The sequence below is a fragment of the Mauremys reevesii genome, linkage group 4, assembly GCF_016161935.1.
Source record: "Mauremys reevesii isolate NIE-2019 linkage group 4, ASM1616193v1, whole genome shotgun sequence".
NCBI lineage: Eukaryota > Metazoa > Chordata > Testudines > Geoemydidae > Mauremys > Mauremys reevesii.
In genome coordinates this window covers 7,288,288-7,308,850 of record NC_052626.1, presented here as the reverse complement: position 1 = coordinate 7,308,850, position 20,563 = coordinate 7,288,288, and the positions used below count along the sequence as shown (strand labels likewise).

The 20,563-nt window shown below is 48.7% G+C and overlaps 1 protein-coding gene across 3 annotated transcripts in view; it reads right to left on the bottom strand.

The window, feature by feature from the left end:
- Window positions 1–19,351, bottom strand: part of ABHD12B (abhydrolase domain containing 12B) — a 32,372-nt gene extending 13,021 nt beyond the window's left edge. For 2 of the 3 annotated variants that reach the window (XM_039534144.1, XM_039534145.1), the window contains exons 1-10: window positions 19,215–19,351; window positions 12,296–12,417; window positions 7,500–7,599; window positions 6,138–6,257; window positions 4,485–4,517; window positions 4,157–4,187; window positions 3,761–3,806; window positions 3,541–3,670; window positions 1,463–1,503; window positions 685–764 (exon numbers count right to left, since the gene is read on the bottom strand). In XM_039534144.1, the coding sequence (XP_039390078.1) occupies window positions 685–764; window positions 1,463–1,503; window positions 3,541–3,670; window positions 3,761–3,806; window positions 4,157–4,187; window positions 4,485–4,517; window positions 6,138–6,257; window positions 7,500–7,599; window positions 12,296–12,417; window positions 19,215–19,324 (813 nt within the window). In that variant the 5' untranslated portion in view covers window positions 19,325–19,351. The remainder of the gene's footprint in view (window positions 1–684; window positions 765–1,462; window positions 1,504–3,540; window positions 3,671–3,760; window positions 3,807–4,156; window positions 4,188–4,484; window positions 4,518–6,137; window positions 6,258–7,499; window positions 7,600–12,295; window positions 12,418–19,214) is intronic. The other variant, XM_039534146.1, reaches the window with a different exon arrangement.
- Window positions 19,352–20,563: the final 1,212 nt, after the last annotated feature.

The following is a 20,563-nucleotide window of genomic DNA, read 5'->3' as shown; positions in this document are numbered from 1 at the left end:
TCCCAGGCTGCCCCGGTAACGGGAGAGGCCACCTGATAACTTAAACAGCTCTGGGAGCCGGTCTCCGTTACAGCAGCTTCCCCAGGTGCCCCAGCACTGCCTACAATCTCTGCAGTGCTCTGGGTTGCAGTCCCACCCTGCCATGCTCTGCTCACCAACACCCCTCCACCCCCAGCATGCACCCTAGGCCAGGGCTTGCACGGCAGCCTTCTGGGCTTCCTTCCAGTCACTGCATCATGTGAACGCCTCCCCAGCCCCTTTACACCACTACAGGCATTTTACCCAGTGTGGGGCCAGAGCAAGGTGAGGATCACACCCTTGATCTTTTGTCCCTTGTTGATTTGCAGGCCAAGAGATACCATATTCCACAGCCTCCAAACACAGTATCGTCTCCCATAGGACAGCAGCTTTAGTGCCCACATGAGTTATGGTGTCCTGAGACGGATTTCATCCCAGAGACAGCCTATTACTGAAGGGCCTTCCCAGACAAGGCTGCCATTGCGTTTCCCACTGCTGAACGCTGGTTGATAGCCAAGAGCTACACCAGGTGTCAGACATCTAAAGAACGCTCCCTTCCCAGTCCCGCGAGGGAGACGTAGCCAGGCTACTTGGAAAAATCTCACTGGCAACATGCACTTGCACAGCTGCACATGGAAAGCAAGTATGCAGAGACTGTGGCCTTACTCTGGTAATGGGAATATGAGCTGCTGCCTCCCGGATGTTGGTGTAGGCCGCTTCCAGAACAATCAAGTCCACCTGGATGCCTTGGAAAGAGTAAGGAGTGTGAAACCATCGGTTAGGCTACAGACCATTCAATGTCCTTCGCGCTGCCTCCACGCCTCCCACCCCACCTGAAAACCACGCACAAGTTAGCAAATCCAGTACATGAAAGGCAGGTGTTCTCATGTGCTGAGCATCTGTATTACCACCCCTCTGCCCCCACACACAGCCAAGTTAGGAGATTACAAACAGTCCCTTGTTCTGTCAGTATTCAGAGATTGTGCCTAATGCCAGAGGTTGTTGGTGTCTTTCCTGTGACTGCAATGAGCTCGGGATCAGGCTCAATCTGGATACTTTGAAAATTAAAAAGGCTGGACAACAACTTCAAGTTACTGCAATTTCTAGGTCTGCCCTGCTTGGCACTTGGCAGCTGCTCTCTGCTTCCTTGGCACTGTTCAACTCCCCTCCCATGGAGAGGAGTTCCAACAGGTGCAGAGCCAGCTCCCTAGGCCACTCACCCACCCTGCATCCCCCAGCACCCAGGAAATGCCAGAAGCACAGTGCACTCCTGCAATCCCCGGCTGACAGCCCTTTGGAGCTGAACCTAGCCAGTGCGGTGTAGACAAGCCCTTAGGTTGCTCTAAGTTTGGCTGTGATCGCAGCGAGCTGTGACCGACTCTTGCTCCTCTCAGCTCCACCCAGCTGATGGGCTAGCCGCTGGTTATAAATATTTGAGAATTACCTTTTTCTTCAAGCAGTTTTCTTGCAAGGTTTGTTGCTACTCTGTAGGAAAGGAGACAGAGGAGTCAGTGCATTTTAAAAGGAGATGTATCAATTAAGGCCTGACCTGACGATTGGGTTCATCTCACTTGACCTCCCCTATAACAGCCCAATGGACTCCCCTGAATCAATTCCTGCTTCAAGTCCAACAGTGGTGGTTGAAATGAGATTTCTTTCAGAAAGATCCACTCAAGTATTTCCAGGGACGGAGAATCCATCACAACCCTTGGTAAATTGATCCAATGGTTAATTACCCTCATTGTTAAGAATTTGCTCCTTATTTCTAGTCTAAGTTTCTCTAGCTTAATCTTCCAGCCATTGGCTTTTGTTACATCTTTCTCTGATCGACTGGAGAGCCCTCTATCATCAGATTTCTGTTCCCCATGTAGATATTTTTAGACTAATCAAGACAGCCCTTTAACCTTTTCTTTGTTAAGTTAAATAAATTGAGCTCCTTGAGCCTGTCGCCATCAAGGAGGTTTTCCCAATCCTTTAATCATTCTTGTGGCTCTTCTCTGCTGAACCCTCTCCAATTTTTCCCCAACATCCTTCTTGAATTGTTGACACCAGAGCTGAACACTGTATTCCAGCAGTGGTCGCACGAGTGCCAGATACAGAAGGAAGATAACCTCTGCTCCTACTCAAGATTCCCCTGTTTATACATTAGCATTTTTGGCCACTGCATTGTACTGGAGCTCACGTTCGGCTTCCATATCCACCATGACCCTCACAAAGCCTTCGTGAGTCCCTGCTTTCCAGGATAGAGTCCCCAGGCCTATAACTATGGCCTACATTCTTTGTTCCTAGATGGTAGGACTTCATATTTGGTTGTACTGTAACATGTTTGCTTATGGCTGCCCAGTTTACAAGGTGACCAAGATCGCTCTGTATCAGTGACCTATACTCTTCGGTATTTACCACTCCCCCAAGTGTTTGGGTCACCAGCAAGCTTTATCAGTAACTGTTTTCTTCCAGGTCATTGATAAAAATAGAGCCAAGAACCAATCTCTGCAGAACCCTACTTAAAAAAAAAAAATAAACTACTCGCTCAAAGATAATTCCTCATTTGCAGTTACATTGAGATGTACCAGCTAGCCAGTTTAATCCATTTCATATGTGCCATATTGTTTAAGAAACTAGAAACATACAAAATCAAGATGTCATATGGTACCAAATCAACTGCCTTACAAAAGTGTATGTGCATCACAGCATCATTACCTTTGTCAATGACAGTTGCAAGAAACAGTTTGCAGAAAGCTATTTGCCCTAACCCCATGTTGACAGGCAATTATTTAACCTTCTTTTAATTCTTTACTAACTTTATCCCATATGAGCCATTCCATACATTTTGACCAGGATTTACGTCAACAGGCCTAGAGTTACCCAGATCATCCTGTTCACTCCTTAAAACGCTGGCACAACTTGAGCATTCTTCCAGTCCTCCGGCCCAGGACATTACCCCTTCTCTAGGCCGTCTATGGAGTTCAGGGCCTTAGAAGTCACTGAAGTGTGACTACAAAGCCATTTTCCTACAACAAACAAGGCCTAATGGGAGAAATAGGGGATTGGACAGGATTTTCCTTTATTAAAAAGGAAGTTTTAGCAGTAGCCGAGATCAGAGGGGAGACAGGAGATCTGCATTACATGTTTGCATAGAATCGTAGAATCTCAGGGTTGGAAGGGACCTCAGGAGGTATCTAGTCCAACCCCCTGCTCAAAGCAGGACCAACACCAACTAAATCATCCCAGCCAGGGCTTTGTCAATTCTGACCTTAAAAACCTCTAAGGATGGAGATTCCACCACCTCCCTAGGTAACCCATTCCAGTGCTTCACCACCCTCCTAGTGAAAAAGTTTTTCCTAATATCCAACCTAAACCTCCCCCACTGCAACTTGAGACCATTACTCCTTGTTCTGTCAATTAAAACCCACCCTGGTATTTTAGGTTATACAGCAACTACCCATTTGTTCAGCAACACAAGGGATGCTTCACTACAATCCCTAGACTCTACATCCTTTGGCAGGTCTCCAGTACACTTACCCACTACCCAAGGAGTGTCCCCAGAAGAGCACTGTGCTATTTCCACTCCGGGCTTTTACCCAGTCATAGAGGCACATGGCGTCTGTAGTAAGTCCCGTCTCACTTGGATAGCCACTAGAATCCCCATACCCTGGGAGGCAGCAGATTAGGGGTTATAACATGAACAACATTTTAACAAACAGTGAGACAGCTTTGTTGTTTTTTGTTTTGTTAAGTTTACCTCTGTAGTCAAGAGCCAGTATATGGAAGCCTGCACCACTCATCACCTGTTTAAGAAATTAAGCAACGTTACACTTCAAATGACAGACTAGGGCAGCCAGTGTATTTATTGTACAAAACTCAGAGCTACTGTAGGGTGCTAGAAGAACCATCCACCAATGGTGCATCCCTAATCCATGGAAAGGAAGGATTGGTACCAGCTAGATTTACTTGCCCGATTCCTAGCCATCACTCTGATGTGTGCACTTGGCTTGCTTGTGTAAAAAGCAATGAGCAGGATTTGGCGCTACCAATCTTTGTTGGTGAGGTATGCTACCCTGGGAAGCGAGATAACAAGCAGTGTTCTGGGATACCATCTGAGTAAGTCTCAATACCCACTCGTATCGGTCTGACCTACCTTCATCAAGGAAACTCGGTGCCCTGAAGCCCTGTAGGAGAGTTAAAAAAAGCTTTAACAAGGATTCATTGATTCTAAGACCAAATCCTGTTTACCGGGGCACCCAGATTATAGGCAAAAGGAGGAAATGAAGCTTCTTTAAAGACAACAGGAAGCTGAAGTGCTCTTCAGCATTCTTAAAATGGATTAGTCTGTGCACTGTGGCCCTACACTAGAGGATAGTTTTAAATCTGAGCACAGCGTAGGAACCAACAGTTTGCAGCTGGCCACCTTCACAGATCAGTTAGCCTATTCTTTCATTGAATCAGCCCCAGGAAATTTTATTCACCTGCAATTAGATCCAAAATGGGTGTCCTGGCCTCTAGAATACAATACGAGAACCTTAAGTAACAGAGGAGTTTAGAACAAATTTAACATTTCTCCAATATTTCAAGTGCAAGTTATTTTATAGCACAATTTTTTCATATTGATTAGCGGTCAAGTTTATGGTTGGGGGGCAGGGGGGTATTGAGACAGCCACTACAAGATTTGGGAGTAAAGACAAAGCTTTACCAAGCAACAGAAAGTTAACTGCCTAATATTTTAGCACCCAAGATGCTATAAAAATTGGTCATCACTAAAGATTTAAAGTGATAGCCAGCGAGATGGAAGCCCAACACTCCATTTCAGCGCACGTGCACCAACTCTGGCCATACATCCATGCGCTCCAAAGTCCACAGTTGCTGAAATACCAGAAAGAAACAAAAAGGAGGCTCTGGCTATTTCATTTTGTTTAAAAACTAGTCTGCCTCAAGGGAGAGGCGGTTTAGATCAATAACTTGTTTTCAGAGTCAACAGCCAAATAAAGAGCATTGTTTAAAAGAAATCCAGTCCAGTCCACACCTTACAGCCATTCCAAGGGGATCGGAAGACAGCTCCTCAACGCTGGCTACGATGGGGCTCACCCAACATTGGCAGTGTTTCAGGGTATGACTGCAATACACAGCTGGGGCAAAACCTAACTTGACTCTCGCCATGACATCAGTAGGTTCTATAGGTCCAGTCAGGGCAGGACTTGGTCGGGAAGGAGTCTCCAGGCACAAGGGGAGGCATGAAAGGAGACGGCACAAGGCAGACATAGGGGAAGGACAAAATGAACAACTTGGACTGAGCAAAGGTGTGGGGCATGGGAGGGGGAGGGAATGAAAGGAGACAGGAGCAGGAAGGAGCTAAATTGCAGCAGGCCGTGAAGGTGAGAATGAGGAATCTGACAGATATGGAAGGACCAGGGAGTCAAGTGAAGGAACTCTAGGAAAGGCTGGACTTTGTCATAGCATCAGGCCAGGCAAAGGATCACCACAGTAGTATTTTGGAAGGCTTGGCAGGAAGGTCAGAAGGAGAAGTGAGCAGGAGTCAAGGCAAGAGACAATCACGGCCTGGAATAGAGTTTTGCAATGGAAACAGGAGAGGCCATGCAGACAGAACTGGCAGGCATGAGGGTGTGTTGTGGGGAGTAGATGCAGAGGTGAGTCAAAGAGGGAGGGTGGAGGAGTTGTGCACAGTAATGGAGAAAGGACAGGCAGACACTTCAGTCTGACATGCTGAATTGACAGAATTCTCTTTATCGGAGACAGTTAACTGTTCTTTAAGCTTTCTATGGTGGAAGCCGCACAGGGCTAGGTATTCTACAAACAGCTCCTGCCTCAAGAGCCTACAACCGAGAAGACATAAGAAGTAGTTGAGACAGAGTGGGTACCAAACAGTATTACAAGCCACATCATAAAACCACCAGAAAGTCAGGAATAAGTCTGCAGTCTCTCTACAGAAAAGGTCACAAGAGTGAAAGAGCAGTGTGTGTTGGCAGAGGGGGGACTTCCAGAGTTTACAGTCAAACTATTCCTGCCTTCAGCTGACAGCAACAGATGTCACTGTCACAACCAACACAATATACCCAACATGATGTAGAACCACCTACAAATGTAGTATTATTCATGTTAATCACCTGTTACCTCCATTGCCATGGAGGTAAATTATAACGGGATTATCGTCTGCAAGAGTTTCTTCATACCAGCTGTGGTCCTTCCCTTGAGCTTCTATCCCCCTGCTAGCAGGCAAAACATGCCTAGAAGAACCAAGAGTATGTAATTAACAAGCCTGCTCAAGTGCATCTGGATATTCCATTGCTGATCAAAGGAGACATGCTACTGTTTCATGAATCAGACATTGGGAAGTGTATTTACTTAATGGTCTTCAAAAACCAGGCAAGCACAGCCTCTTGTTAGGTAGATTACGTCCATTTCTCTGTCCACTACTCTACACAGAATACCCTTCGCAGAGGAAAAACAATTGTTAGACCAAATACCAGGTTTTTAATTCAGCAGAATATAACGCAGCATTGTTTCTCGGTTTTTAAAATAGCTACATATCACCACTACAGTCCAGTAGCCAGGAACAGCTACACTGTGACAGATAAAGGGCTTTGGACACATCTGCTGGCAGCCAGTGTACAGGAATAATGGGGAAATACTGAACATCCAATGGAGGAACCAAGGCACACAGCCAGGGGCGGCTCTAGACATTTCGCCGCCCCAAGCACGGCAGCATGCCACGGGGGGGGCACTTTGCCAGTCGCCGGTCCCGCGGCTCTGGTGGGCCTCCCGCAGGCGTGCCTGCGGAGGGTCTGCTGGTCCCGCGGCTCCACCAAAGCCGCAGGACCAGCGGACCCCATGCAGGCAGGCCGCCTGCCTGCCGCCCGCCCTCCCAGCAACCGGCAGAGCGCCCCCTGTGGCATGCCACCCCAAGCACGCACTTGGCGTGCTGGGGCCTGGAGCCACCCCTGCACACCGCACTCTGCGGCACACCACTGCTGGCCGACCCAGCTTGAGATTCAAGGCAGATTTTCACTAGCATGCCCATGAGCACATGGACTTTGTACCTGCACTGCTGCACCTTGGCATACATGGGCAGGTGGCTAAATATCAGGCTATCTAGCCCCAGGAATGTAGGTGTGTGCGCACAAACAGATCTGGTCAAAGAGTCAAGCTCTTTGCTTCCAGATACAGTTGCTGCTTTGTAGGAGTGAACAATAAAAACAAGTTCTGGAGACATGCAAGCTCTTACTTTGCTTTGTCGCTCCAGTTTACAGCTTTATGCAGAATGTAAGAATAAAGTTTTAGCTGGAGAATTTAGGAAGTTTAAGTTGACAGATTTTTACATTGCGTGCCACATGGTATCCAGGTGTTAACTAATAGAATTTGAGATTTGGCATTCTTAGACATCAGACCTCACCTGGGTATATATTATAGTTAAAACACTTTTCTTCTGCTAGTCCATGAGAATCTGAGTGATCTGGTTGTCTACTCACCAGACGCCGATGGTGACCTCCGGTTCGGTTGTGAGATAGAAGTTTACAGTATGGTTCAGCAGCAATTCAGGTTTCGCAAAGTCCACAAAGGGAAATGCCACTGAGAAAGACAAGCCACAAAATACTAAGTGGCAATTTCTCCCCCCACAGTGCAGTAAACATCCTATTGATAGCTAGTCAGGATTAGTTCATGTCCATAGTCAAACTCAGCAGAGTATCAGATTCCTAGGAAGATGTTTCATGTTATTGCGAGAAAACCCAATTCCCAATCCCAACCTATCATGGGTGGAATCTTCTGCACTCAACTAGCTCCTCCCACTGACGTCAAAGGGCTTTTCACCTTTGGCTTCAATGGGAGCCTAGGCAGACCAGTGTCAAGCAGTTCTGAAATCTTTCCCCCTTCAAGTGTATATTATACACAGCACTTCCACACAGAAGTGATTGTACATATTTATACTATCTCTGCTAGCCTCAGGAGTTCATCTAGTATTCTAATCCAACCCCCTGCTCAAAGCAGGGCCAACCCCAACTAAATCATCCCAGCCAGGGCTGTGTCAAGCTGGGCCTTAAAAACCTTAAGGATGGAGATTCCACCACCTCCCTAGGTAACCCATTCCAGTGCTCCACCACCCTCCTAGTGAAACAGTGTTTCCTAATATCCAACCCAGACCTCCCCAACTGCAATTTGAGACCATTGCTCCTTGTTCTGTCATCTGCCACTACTGAGAACAGCCAAGCTCCATCCTCTTTGTAAACCCCCCACCCCTTCAGGTAGTTGAAGGCTGCTATCAAATCCCCCATCACTCTTCTCTTCTGCAGAATAAATAAGCCCAGTTCCCTCAGTCTCTCTTCATAAGTCGTGTGCCCCAACCCCCTAATCATTTTTGTTCCCCTCCGCTAGACTCTTTACAATTTGTCCACATCCTTTCTGTAGTGGGGGACCCAAAACTGGATACAGTATTCCAGATGTGGCCTCACCAGTGCCAGATAGAGGGAAACAATCACTTCCCCTCGATTTCCTGGCAATGCTCCTACTAATGCAACCAATATGCTGTTAGCCACCTTAGCAACAAGGGCACACCATTGACTCATATCCAGCTTCTCATCCACTGTAATCCTGGGGTCCCTTTCTGCAGAACTGCCACTTAGCCAGTCGGTCCCCAGCCTATAGCAGTGCCTGGGCTTCTTCTGTCCTAAGTGCAGGAATCTGCACTTGCCCTTGTTGAAGCTCAGATTTCTTTTGGCCCAATCCTCCAATTTGTCTAGGTCACGCTGGACCCTATCCCTACCCTCCAGCTTATCTACCTCTACCAGCTTATTTGCACCTTCAGGAAGTTTGTGGATGACATCCATCCCATCATCCAGATCATTAATAAAGATGTTGAACAAAACCAGTCCCAGGACAGACCCCTGGGGCACTCTGATACCGGCTGCCAACTAAACATCAATCCATTGATCACTACCCATTGAGCCCGATCTAGCCAGCTTTCTATCCACCTTTAGACCATTCTTTAACTTGCTGGCAAGAATACTGTGGGAGATGGTATCAAAAGCTTTGCTAAAGTCAAGATATATCATGTCCACCCCTTTCCCCATATCCACAGAGCCAGTTATCTCATCATAGAAGGCAGTCAAGTTGGTCAGGCATGACTTGCCCTTGGTGAATCCATGTTGACTGTTCCTGATCACCTTCCTCTTCTCCGAGTGCTTCAAAATGGATTCCTTGAGGACCTGCTCCATGATTTTTCTGGGGACTGAGGTGAGGCTGACTGGTCTGTAGTTCCCCAGGTTCTCCTTCACTTTTTTAAAGATGGAGACTATATTTGCTTTTTTCCAATCATCTGGGACCTCCCCCGATCACCAGGAGTTTTTAAAGATAACAGCCAATGGCTCTGCAATCACATCAGCCAACTTCCTCAGCACCCTTGGATGCATTAGATCCGGCCCCATGGACTTGTGCATGTCCAGCTTTACTAAATAGTCCTTAACCTGTTCTTACACCACTGAGGGCTGCTCACCTCCTCCCCATACTGTGCTGCCCAGTGCAGCAGTCTGGGAGCTGACCTTGTCTGTGAAGACTGAGGCAAAAAAAGCATTGAGTACATCAGCTTTTTCCACATCACTAGGTTGCCTCCCCCATTCATTAAGGGCCCCACACTTTCCTTGACCATGTTCTTGTTGCTAACATACCCATAGAAACCCTTCTTGTTCCTCTTCACATCCCTTGCTAGCTGCGACTCCAATTGTGTTTTGGCCTTCCTGATCACACCCCTGCATGCTTGAGCAATATTTTTATACTCCTCCCCAGTGATCTGTCCAAGTCTCCACTTCTTGTAAGCTTCCTTTGTGTTCAAGCTCACTAAAGATTTGTTAAGTCAAGCTGGTCGCTTGCCATATTTGCTATTCTTTCTGCACATCAGGATGGTTTATTCTTGCGCCCTCAATAAGGCTTCTTTAAAATACAGCCAGCTCTCCGGGACTCCTTTCCCCCTCATATTAGCCTCCCACGGGATCCTGCCCATCAGTTCCAAGGGATGAAGTCTGCTCTTCTGAAGTCCAGGGTCTGTATTCTGCTGCTCTCCTTTCTTCCTTTTGTCAGGATCCTGACCTCAACCATCTTATTGTCACTGCTGCCCAGTGACCAACTTCTACTTCCACCCACTTCTACTTCTCCTACCAATTCTTCCCTGTTTGCAAGCAGCAGGTCAAGAGGAGCATGGCCCCTAGTTCGTTCTTCCAGCACTTACACCAGGAAGTTGTCCAACACTCTCCAAAAACTTCCTGAATTGCATAACATAAGTTTCCTGCACTCTCTACGTATAACAGCCTCAGCATCCCTGGCAAAGGCAGGGCTTGCTCAGTAAGTTTGTGTAGCTTGTTCCAAGATACCTCAAGAAACTCAAGTTGACAGCAATCAGGAGTATTTTTAAATCCTTTATTTTGGAAAAAGCCTGAGAGATGCAGAGTAAAAGTAGGCCCTAAAAATATGCCTGCAAACACAACCTCTCCCCTGTCCCTCCATTAGCTACTCAAGTGACTTCAAAGGCACTCCAAGCTCCTTAAGCCTGGCCCTGTGATTGAGGCAGTGACTGACTATGGGCGTACACACTTACTCCTGGGGGGAATTCTGCACCACTGCACATGCGCAGAATTCATGTCATCTGCAGATTTTTTTTCCTCCACAGAAAATACTTTCTGCCAGCAAGGCACTGCAGTTATGCCTTTTGGCCACCAGGGGCTGCTGTGGCACCAGGACAGCAGATGGCTCATTGTAGCAGCCAATGGAGAGGAGAGGAGGCTGCATTCCTTACAATGCCCTGCCTTAGGGTGACCGGACAGCAAGGGTGAAAAATCGGGACGGGGTGGGGGTGTAATAGGAGCCTATGTAAGAAAAAAGGACCTAAAAATCAGGACTGTCCCTATAAAATCTGGACATCACCTGGCTCCCCAGACAGGGTCAGGTGAGCAGGTGAAGAGACATGGGGGGACAGAATGGGGCACTCAGGGCTGCTGGGGTGTGTGTCACAAACTGGGTTCAGAAGGATGGGAGTGGGGGTGCCTGACTGAATGGGAGAGGCTAGGGATCAGCCAAGGTCTGCATTAGGGAGGCTCCTCAACAATCCCCCCACCCCTCAAAAATTAAAAAAAAAAAGTTTTACACTTCTCCCATTCATACCCAACCACCCTCCAGGTTCACTCCCAGGCTCCTTCCCAGCAATGACTTCCCTCTCGCTCAGCTCCTCTGTTCCTCCCCCCCCCCGATTCCCCCAAGCCTTTGCACGGCTTCTGAGGGGTGCAAGCACCACAGTTCTGTCTCGTAGTTTAAAGGAATTATGACTCAAACTTCTGTATTAAGATGCCTAGTAAGGATCTATTTGTCAAAAACGTTTCCTGAATCTTTGTCGTCTGTATTGTTACAGACAAACTTGCTGACTGGTATTTTGAAATAAATGACCAAACGAATTGAAACTGGCGTGATTATATTGTTTCAGAGGGATAGCTGTGTTAGTCTGTATCAGTAAAAACAAATGAGGAGTCCTTGTGGCACCTTAGAGACTAACAAATTGATTTGGGCATAAGCCTTCGTGGGATATAACCCACTTCATCAGCTGCACGGAGTGGAAAATACAGTAGGCAGATATAAATATACAGCACATGAAAAGATGGGTGTTGTCTTACTAAATGGGGGGTCAGTGCTAATGAGGCCAATTTAATTAGAGTGGATGTGGCCTATTCTAAGCAGTTGACAAGGGGTGAGTATCAGAGGAAAATTACTTTTTGTAGCTCTAATTCAATCAAAGTGGATGTGGATTATTTTGACAAGAAATATGCAGAATTTTTTTTTTAAAAAGTGTGCAGAATTTAAGTTTTTTGGCGCAGAATTCCCCCAGGAGTAACACATGTAATGCCACCAGGAAGGTCAGGCCAATGAGGGATCTCCCATTGTCCCTTGCCTTCATCTGAAGCTGCTATTCTTACTCAACAACCCCTATGCATTTCTCATCCCACCTGCACTGCAGAAGGGTAGTCAATCTGCCCTTCTCACACCACACCGCTTCAGGTTTACAATAAGGTTTTATTTCACATCCCAGAAATCTCTTGAAATTAGCCAGAATCCCCCAGTTACTTTCAGTCTTAGCCCTTGATACACGCTCATGCGTAGCTTTGATACTAGAAAAGCAATATGTACACTTTTGCTCACAAGCTGCCTCTTTTGCACTTTGATAATCAATAGAGAAAGAAACGCAATGAGTGCCACATCATTTCTTATCCGCACAAGTGGGAGAAATACTTACTAATGTTGAGAAAGACAAACTTGGCCAACAGCGCAGGAAAGAGACGTATAAGGAACGGTACGGAAACATAAATAATTAAGAGATGCAGGATTAGGGTTTTGAATAACCAGGATGACCTCCTCCTGCAAGACAAATAAAGTAATGTATATTAATGGCACTTAAGAAAACATTTAGAGTTAGTTTAGGAGTCTTTACGCAAGACTGTGGGAGGGAGGGGTTGGGTCAAGTCTCTAGCTTATGGACACAATTAAAAAGGGGACCTAGAGTTTTGCAGGGGTGGGTTTTCTTCCACAGCAGGGGGAAAGTTAACGTTCTTGCAAAAGCTATTTTAAAAGTCACTTCCCTGTCAGGCCCTAGAGGCCTAAGCCCACCAACTACTAGATTTGCTGTAGTACTGCTCAGCAGTGCCGCTGCCTGCAGAGACTCAAGTTAACCATCTTTTGTATTCTATGCCAAGTCTGGGAAACAATCCTCAGGTACTTCAAGAGGAGCACGAACAAGCTGGAGCACTTCTTCGGCATAGAGAAGGCAGCATGTGCACAGGGACTTCCGTATTCTCATCAACAGCCTGTTCAATTCTTCTAAAGCCTTCTTTCGTGAGGCAGGAATAGAATCACCGTTCAGAGTGTGTGCACATCAGTGCCCCATGCTGTGCCTAAGAGTTTTCAGACCAGGCTAGTCCTCACTTTTTACACCTCTTTTCCGGCGGCGCTTCAGAAGTCACGTTTCTAAACCTCGATGTTAAGTAACATACAATTACCTCCACTGCACACGCTACTCAGTTTTTAAGCCTTATTGCTTTCCAGGAGGCAAGATGCAATACGTATTTGCTGTCTGAGATAGTTGGGCTGACCTAGGTTTTTCCGCCCCACCATGCTGTGGGAGGACAAATCTTAATTAAATGCTACTTGATTCATTTAAGCTCACGCGTATCCTCAAAAGTTCAGAGTATTTTGAACTATGTGCACATTTGTAATACAGTTTGAACCTTTAATGACTAAAAGAATAAAAAGAACCCTACAAAGTGTGGAAACATGGATGAATTGCTAAGAGGGGGGTTCTAAAGAATAGCACAAGCATGCAGGGAGAATGTCAGGGAGGCTAATGCACAATGTTACACTTAGCAAGGGCCATAAAAGGAAAGTTTCTAGAACTACACTAAGAGCAAGATGAAAGAGGACAGGTCCCCTGCTTAGAGGGAAAGAGCTAATACATGATGAAATCAAGGCGGCTGAGGTGTTTAATAGCTACTTTGCTCAGTCTTCACTACAAATGCTAATGGAGACCAAATATTCAACACAATATTACAAGGGGAAAGGAAGACAAGCCAACATAGGGAAAAAACACGTTAAAGAATCTTACATAAGTTAGATGTATTCAAGTCAGCACAGCCTGATGAAATTCATCTAAGGCAGGGGTGGGCAAACTTTTTGGCCCAAGGGCCACATCTGGGTATGGAAATTGTATGGGGGGGCACCATGAATACTCATGAAACTGGAGGTTGGGGAGCAGGTTCTGGGGTGGGCCAGAAATGAGGAGTTCAGGGGGCAGAAAGGGGCTCCTCCAGGCTGCGGCAGGGGGTTCGGTGCGTGCGTGCATGTGCGTATGCTCCGGCAGGGGGTGCAGGAGGCTGCTCCGGGCTGGGACTGAGGGGTTTGGAGAGTGAGAGGGGGATCAGGGCTGGGACAGGGGTGCAGGCTCCAGGCAGCGCTTACCTCAAGCAGCTCCCAGAAGCAGCAGCATGTCCCACCTCCATCTCCTACATGGTTCCCAGCCAATGGGAGCTGCGGGGGTGGTACTTGGGGCGGGGGCAGCATGCAGAGTCCCCTGTCTGCCCCCTACATGTAGGAGCTGGGGGGGGGGGAACATGCTGCTGCTTCCAGGAGCCACGACATGTACAGAGTGGGGCAAGACCCCCCAACCCCAATCCCCATCTGGAGCAGGGCAAGCCCTGGATCCTGCTCCCTGACAGGAGCTCGAGGGCCAGATTAAAACATCTGAAGGGCCAGATGTGGCCCCCAGGCTGTAGATTGCTTCAGCTAACTCCTGAAGTACCCTTAGATCAGGACTGGGCAATCTTGGCACTGCTAGCAATCACCTTTGAGAACTCATGAAGGATAGGCAGGGCCCCAGAGGGCTGGAGAAGGGCAAAGGCAGTACCTTTCTTCACAAAGAGGAACAAAGCAGACCCAGGGAATTATAGACCAGTCTGCCTATTTTGATACCTGGAAAGATACTAGTACAAACTAATTAGTTTGTAAGCACTCAGAAGACAATAAGGAGTGAGGTTGTATGATCAAAGTATAAACATCTTGTATCATCTTTGTATCTAAAATTATGAATATTGACTATGTACCAGTACTTCAAAGGCGTGTCCCTGGGGTAACATTGGCAATAGGTAGCAGTCACAACACACCAGTAGCCCAATAGTCAAGTTTTTTTTTTTTGGGCAGGCCTTGTAGCATAGAGTTTTGAGGAGGGATTTGAAGGAGGTTAGGGAGGTAGCTTTGCAGATGTTCACGGGGAGCTCCTCCCATGTTTGAGGGGCAGCCAAGGAGAAACCAGGAAGAGACTTATTTGAAAGTTTAATGACTGGGCAGCACAGGCTGACATGATGGGCCAATTGGAGGCAAGCACTGACAGCTCAATAGCAAACGACAGATGATAGGTAGGGTGGGGACCGACGGCAGAGGACGTTGAAAGTAGAGAATAACCTTGGTTGACGTGCAAGAGAAGGAACGCACAGACTTAGTGATTTGCCCAAGCTGATGCACCCTCTCTATACTGCAATTCCCCCCCCCAATCTGTCAGATGGGGATAAACACAGCCTGTCTTGCATAGGCACCGACTCTGGGGGTGCTCTGAGGCTGGAGCACCGATGGGGGGGAATAGTGAGGTAGAGCAGGGGTCGAGTATCCCCATGCAATTCAAAGATGGCACCTCTGCAGCAACACAGCGAGCTGGGGGCCCCATTTGAAAAGCAGCACTCTTCTTTCGAAAGAATTTGAACATGCTGTGAGCAAACATGGATTACTGCTCTAGCCATTCTGCAAATGCAGTCAGTCTGCATGCAACACCCAGACTTTGAAGACAGCCTGGAAGCGCCTATTAATTGCTTCAGTTTTATCAGTTAGGTTAGTGCAGCACAAAGCTACCTCTGAAATGTATTAATACCCAAAAGAGGATGAATACACCAAGAACTACAGGAGATTTCCCAGAGTTACAGTCCCAGGTTGGGAGAGAAAGTTCACAGGATCACTGGGGAAATGAGGAGTCTTGCAAGCTAATGATGCTGGATCATGATGCAACTGTTGAGTCAGGTAAAAGGGCTTCCCACGCACACACTATTAGTCAAAAGCTTCCCAGAAGATGCTGTTCCTATTGGATGTGGCTCTAGCCTTTGAGAGCACTGTCCAAACATGTTCAGCCACCCCCAGCAACATGATAGGATACTCATCGGAAAGCAAGCTAGCTATTTGCCAACGTGAGCCTAGCTAGATTGCTGCAGTCCATGGAGATTGCCAGAGTATGAATGTCTCACAGGCGACAGGAAGTTTTAAACTTCAAACCAGAGCTCTGTTAACACAGCTCCTGTTGAAGGAAAGACACTAATGTGGAGTGTTATGGAAAGGGAGGAAGAGAACTAGATGTTTGAGTATAAAGGGCCAGCGTCTTCAGCTCACATAAGCTGGAGATGTCCAACTGGAGTCAAGGGCGTTTCACGAGCTGAGGATATGGCTCAAAGAGTAGAAGACGGTTGAGGTAATAGGGGTATAAATTCACTGTACATCTAAAAAACAGGGCAGATTTTCCAGAAAGCAAGACAGCCTAAGCGTGTGTCAGTGCATAAGAGGAGACACTGACGAAGGTGGTCACGGAAGAAGGGAAAGTAATATGGCAGGAAAGGTATCAGAAGTGGGGTAAATGCTGTGGATGGAGGAAGAGTTTTTACAGAAGAAATTGAGACAATAACCCTAGAACAAGACAGAAGTTTTGAGCAAATGTTCTGACCAGCCTCGTGGTAGGCTGAATGATGCCAACAGTTATTGCTACCCTAATAATGACTCACACTTTCATTAACTGATCGTAATTAACATTGTAATTAACATCATATTGGCTGATGCCTGGCTAGAGCTCAAACATACAAATGCATCGATGACATTTCGGGTCACATTAGAGCCAAGTTCTTTCTAGCCCATCCTTCACTTCATGCAGCCTCCCTGTGAAGTCAGAGCTGCACATAGCAGAATTCACCCAGGCACCAAGGAGTTTACCATCTAGAGCAGGAACGGCTCTCAGATAGGAATGGGGGAAAACTTGCTGAAGAAAGTAGCTGGATGGGAACTGAATTGTAATATATTCCATGGGTGATGCTTTTGTTTCAGCCTGAGAATGCTTCTCTTTTTATAGAAACACGAGCCACACATAGTTTAATAAAAATTGAACTATTCAGCAGATCTGTACTGGGATAAAGGGCCTGCTGTGACCTCAGTACTTCAAGGGAGCCGATACAGCACAAATAGTGGTAGTGTATTTGGTGTGTGACTGGGCAAGGGGACTTCAGTCCCCTTTACTGCCAGTTTGTCACTTTTCACAAGCACTAGGTACCAAGGAGGCAGGAAGTTACAAGCCACTACTTTTGATCCAAGAAAAATCAAAGCAATTCAGTCTATTTTAAGGTTTTATGATCCTAGCCATTCATAGTTGTAGACTTTCAGATAAATTACTCAGAAGAAGGTACATTCATACCATGGTAATTTACACAGAATGCTGAACTGGATGGCCAGCTCTCCACATGTTGATGCCACACAACCAAGACAACGCCTGTCCTGAAAAGTCTGCAACATAAGAGACTCCCAAGGCAATTCAATCTAGAAAGGGTAGAACCACAGGCAGGAAAATGACTAACTGGGGACTTGTTTACATTGAAATGGAAAGTGAGAATGTCTGTTTTAACAAGCTCTCTAGAAGAGCGAGCAGGAAAATGTCTCCCCTTTCCCTGGCCTATGTTGACCCAGTCCTTAGACTAAGCCCCTGAAGAATAAACCATACTTTGTATGATTATTGATGCCAAACACATCTTGGCAACTACTAATAAAAATAATAAGGTCAGCACAACATACATCAGAAAAACAAGCAGAACACTGGATGCATTGGCAGCCAGGGGCGGCTCTAGACACCAGCGCGCCAAGCAGGCGCGGGGGCGCCTTCCGGGGCGGCATTTGGCTCCTGGGGAGCTCCGCGCGCGCGCCAGGCAGGCAGGTCGGACGGAGCCCGGACCGAGCGCCGCCCAGGCGCGCGCGGGGCGGCGCGGCGCCGCTCCGCCCCGCCCGACCAGGCGCGCCGCGGCGCATGCCGGAGAGCTCCGGACGGACGACCGGAGGGGACCGGGAGGCGGCGCGCGGCGCGGCGCGCGCTGCGCTCTGCTTACTGCAGTCGCCGCCCCCGCCTTTGGCAGCTCAGAACAGTTGTGAGAATTACTCAACACAGACACCATGAAGAGTCATCTTAGACAAGACCGATTGCACTACTGTGTCAGATTTTGGATAAGAGTTTATCAACCTATTCTGATCTCTAGAGAGATGAAACAATAATTAAAAGGTAGGGTGGGAGGTGATTTATGCAGAAAGCTAGGAAAAACAAGATGGAATTTGTAGTAGGTGGGAGAAGAGCCAACGGAGCTCCAAATGGATGAATACTAAGGAGGATTGTGAAAGCAGAAGCTAGTAGCTCTTCCACATCTGTTTACCCAAGGAAGCAGAAGAAAGTGGTAACTTTAATTCGTTCTTTAGGGTTCCCAGTAGAAGTATCTAGTATAGTCTATGTTCAGAATTTATGTAAACACTAGCAGCAATTGGTTATTATTTGGGGTCAGACAACATGCTCTAGCCCTCCTTTCAGATCGGCAATGTTCCTCTGAGCAATCTGTAACCACTGTAAAGTATATCGATATCGCTTCTTCTTTAATAAGCCAAACTGAACTGGCAGTGGGTGTAATACACTGCAAGCCAAACTATTAAAGAGTGTAGGTACCTGTGCATAAAGCAATCCTCACATATGCCAGCAGATGCAGCTAGTCAGGGCCAGCCTTAGGGAAAATAACACCCCTGACCCCCATGGGCATAGCATCTCTTCCATTGCCCCTGGGGGCTCCTCCCCCCTCCTGCACCCCCAGTAGGGTGACTAGATAGCAAGTGTGAAAAATCAGGACAAGGGGTAATAGGCACCTATCTCAGACAAAGCCCTGACTATCAGGACTGTCCCTATAAAAGTCAGGACATCTGGTCACCCCAGCCCCAACACTCACTTCCTGCACCCACATGGGGAAACTGAACTGGACCCAAAGAGCACTTGGCAAAGCTGCTGGCGCCCCCACCCCCCAACACTGCTCCTACAGACACCCAGGAGGCTGGGGAGCAAGGCCAGGCTCCCTGCATGCAGGTCACTGTCCCCACCGGGGCTGGGTAAGGGGAGGCCGCCCGCTCCTGCTGCCTCACAACACAGCCCAGTGGGACAGTGACCGGGATGCAGACAGAGCTTGGGGCCGCTCTGCACTCCCCCCACCCCCTCACAGCCCCCTCGTGGGGCAACAAGCAGCAGCGGCACATCACCAGTCCCCCCCCTTTCCTCCACTGGGGGGGGAAGCAGGGGTCCCCCAGGCATCCCCAAGCAGCCCCCCCCCCCCCCCGCCAGGCAGGAGCAGGTCCAGACGCTGCACACCTGGCATCACTTCACTTGGAGCTCGGATGGGGGGGGGGGCAGGGGCCGAGCAGGGCTGGAAGAAGAGGAGACCCCCGGGAGGGGGACCTGCCCAGGGGCACACGGGGAGGGGAAGAAACACCCCCCACAGGAGGTGCACAGCAGCGGGAGGGAGGGGGAAGAAGAGAGTCGCCCCCTCCCCCAGGGGAGCGGGACTTACCCCCTGGGCCGCGGGGAGCCCGCAGGGGGGTCTCCAGCCCGGGCCGCGGGACCCTCCCCCTGGGGCCCGGGCGGCGGCGGCGCAACTCCCCGCTGGCTACGACGCTTCATCCTCAACTCTACGCCGGCCGCCGCCGCCGCCGCCTTATCGGCGGGGGGCGGGGCCAGGCCGGCTCGGACCCGCCTCCTCCGCGCCTTACCCGCGGCACCTGCGGGCTCGGACCCGCCTCCTCCGCGCCTTACCCGCGGCACCGGCGGGGGGCGGGGCCAGGCCGGCTCGGCCCCGCCCCCTCCGCGCCTTACCCGCGGCACCTGCGGGGGGCGGGGCCAGGCCGGCTCGGCCCCGCCCCCTCCGCGCCTTACCCGCGGCACCTGCGGGGAGCGGGGCCAGGCCGGCTCGGACCCGCCCCCTCCGCGCCTTACCCGCGGCACCTGCGGGCTCGGCCCCGCCCCCTCGGCGCCTTACCCGCGGCACCTGCGGGGAGGCGGGGCCAGGCCGGCTCGGCCCCGCCCCCTCGGCGCCTTACCCGCGGCAGATACCCTCTTCCCTTCCCTGCAGCAGGAGCTGGGCAGCAGGGTCAGTCACAAGAAATGGCCCCCCAGGGGCACCAATGGGCCAGCACGGCGTAGTGGTACGAAGCTGGTACCAGCCCATACCCAGCCCATGTTAAAGATCTGCTGCTGCAGCAGCAAATGATCCTCCTTAAACTACTGCCGCCCATGGCGTTGTCCCTTTTGCCCTTCCCCGGCCGTAGGGACGCTGATGGGGGGGCAAAAGGGGCAGCTGCCCCCGGGCCAATGATTTAAAAGGGACTGGAGTTCCTGGCCGGAGCCCTGGGCCCCTTTAAATTGCCACCGGAGCCCCAGGTGGTGTGGGCTGGCTGAGGGAGGCTGACCCCCATCCCGCACCTTCCGTCTGACACCTCCAGAGCCCCCCACGTGCAGTATAAACTCATGGGGCCTTGCCCTAGTCAGCTGTTTTCAAAGTTAAATGATCTAGTCCAGGCTTGATGAACTGCAAAAAAGTGATAGAAAGTCATCTAGGTTTTTCTACAATTGTTTTAGTTGTTGTATTTAAGAGTTAGTAACAAAGAATACACATTCAAATTTTAAACCTAAACAATGTCCATTAAGTGACATGACACAAGATGTGAGAACATGTTAGTATTAGAGCTCAGTGGTCTAATTTATTTAATCCTTTTATTTATATATATATATATATATATATATATGAATTAGATACAGTGCCCTATCAGCTAATTTCAGTTATTCAATATTAATTCAGTAATTCAATAATATCAGTTATTATCTGAAAAAATAAATAGAATTTTCAAATGCCCAAGTAGCCCC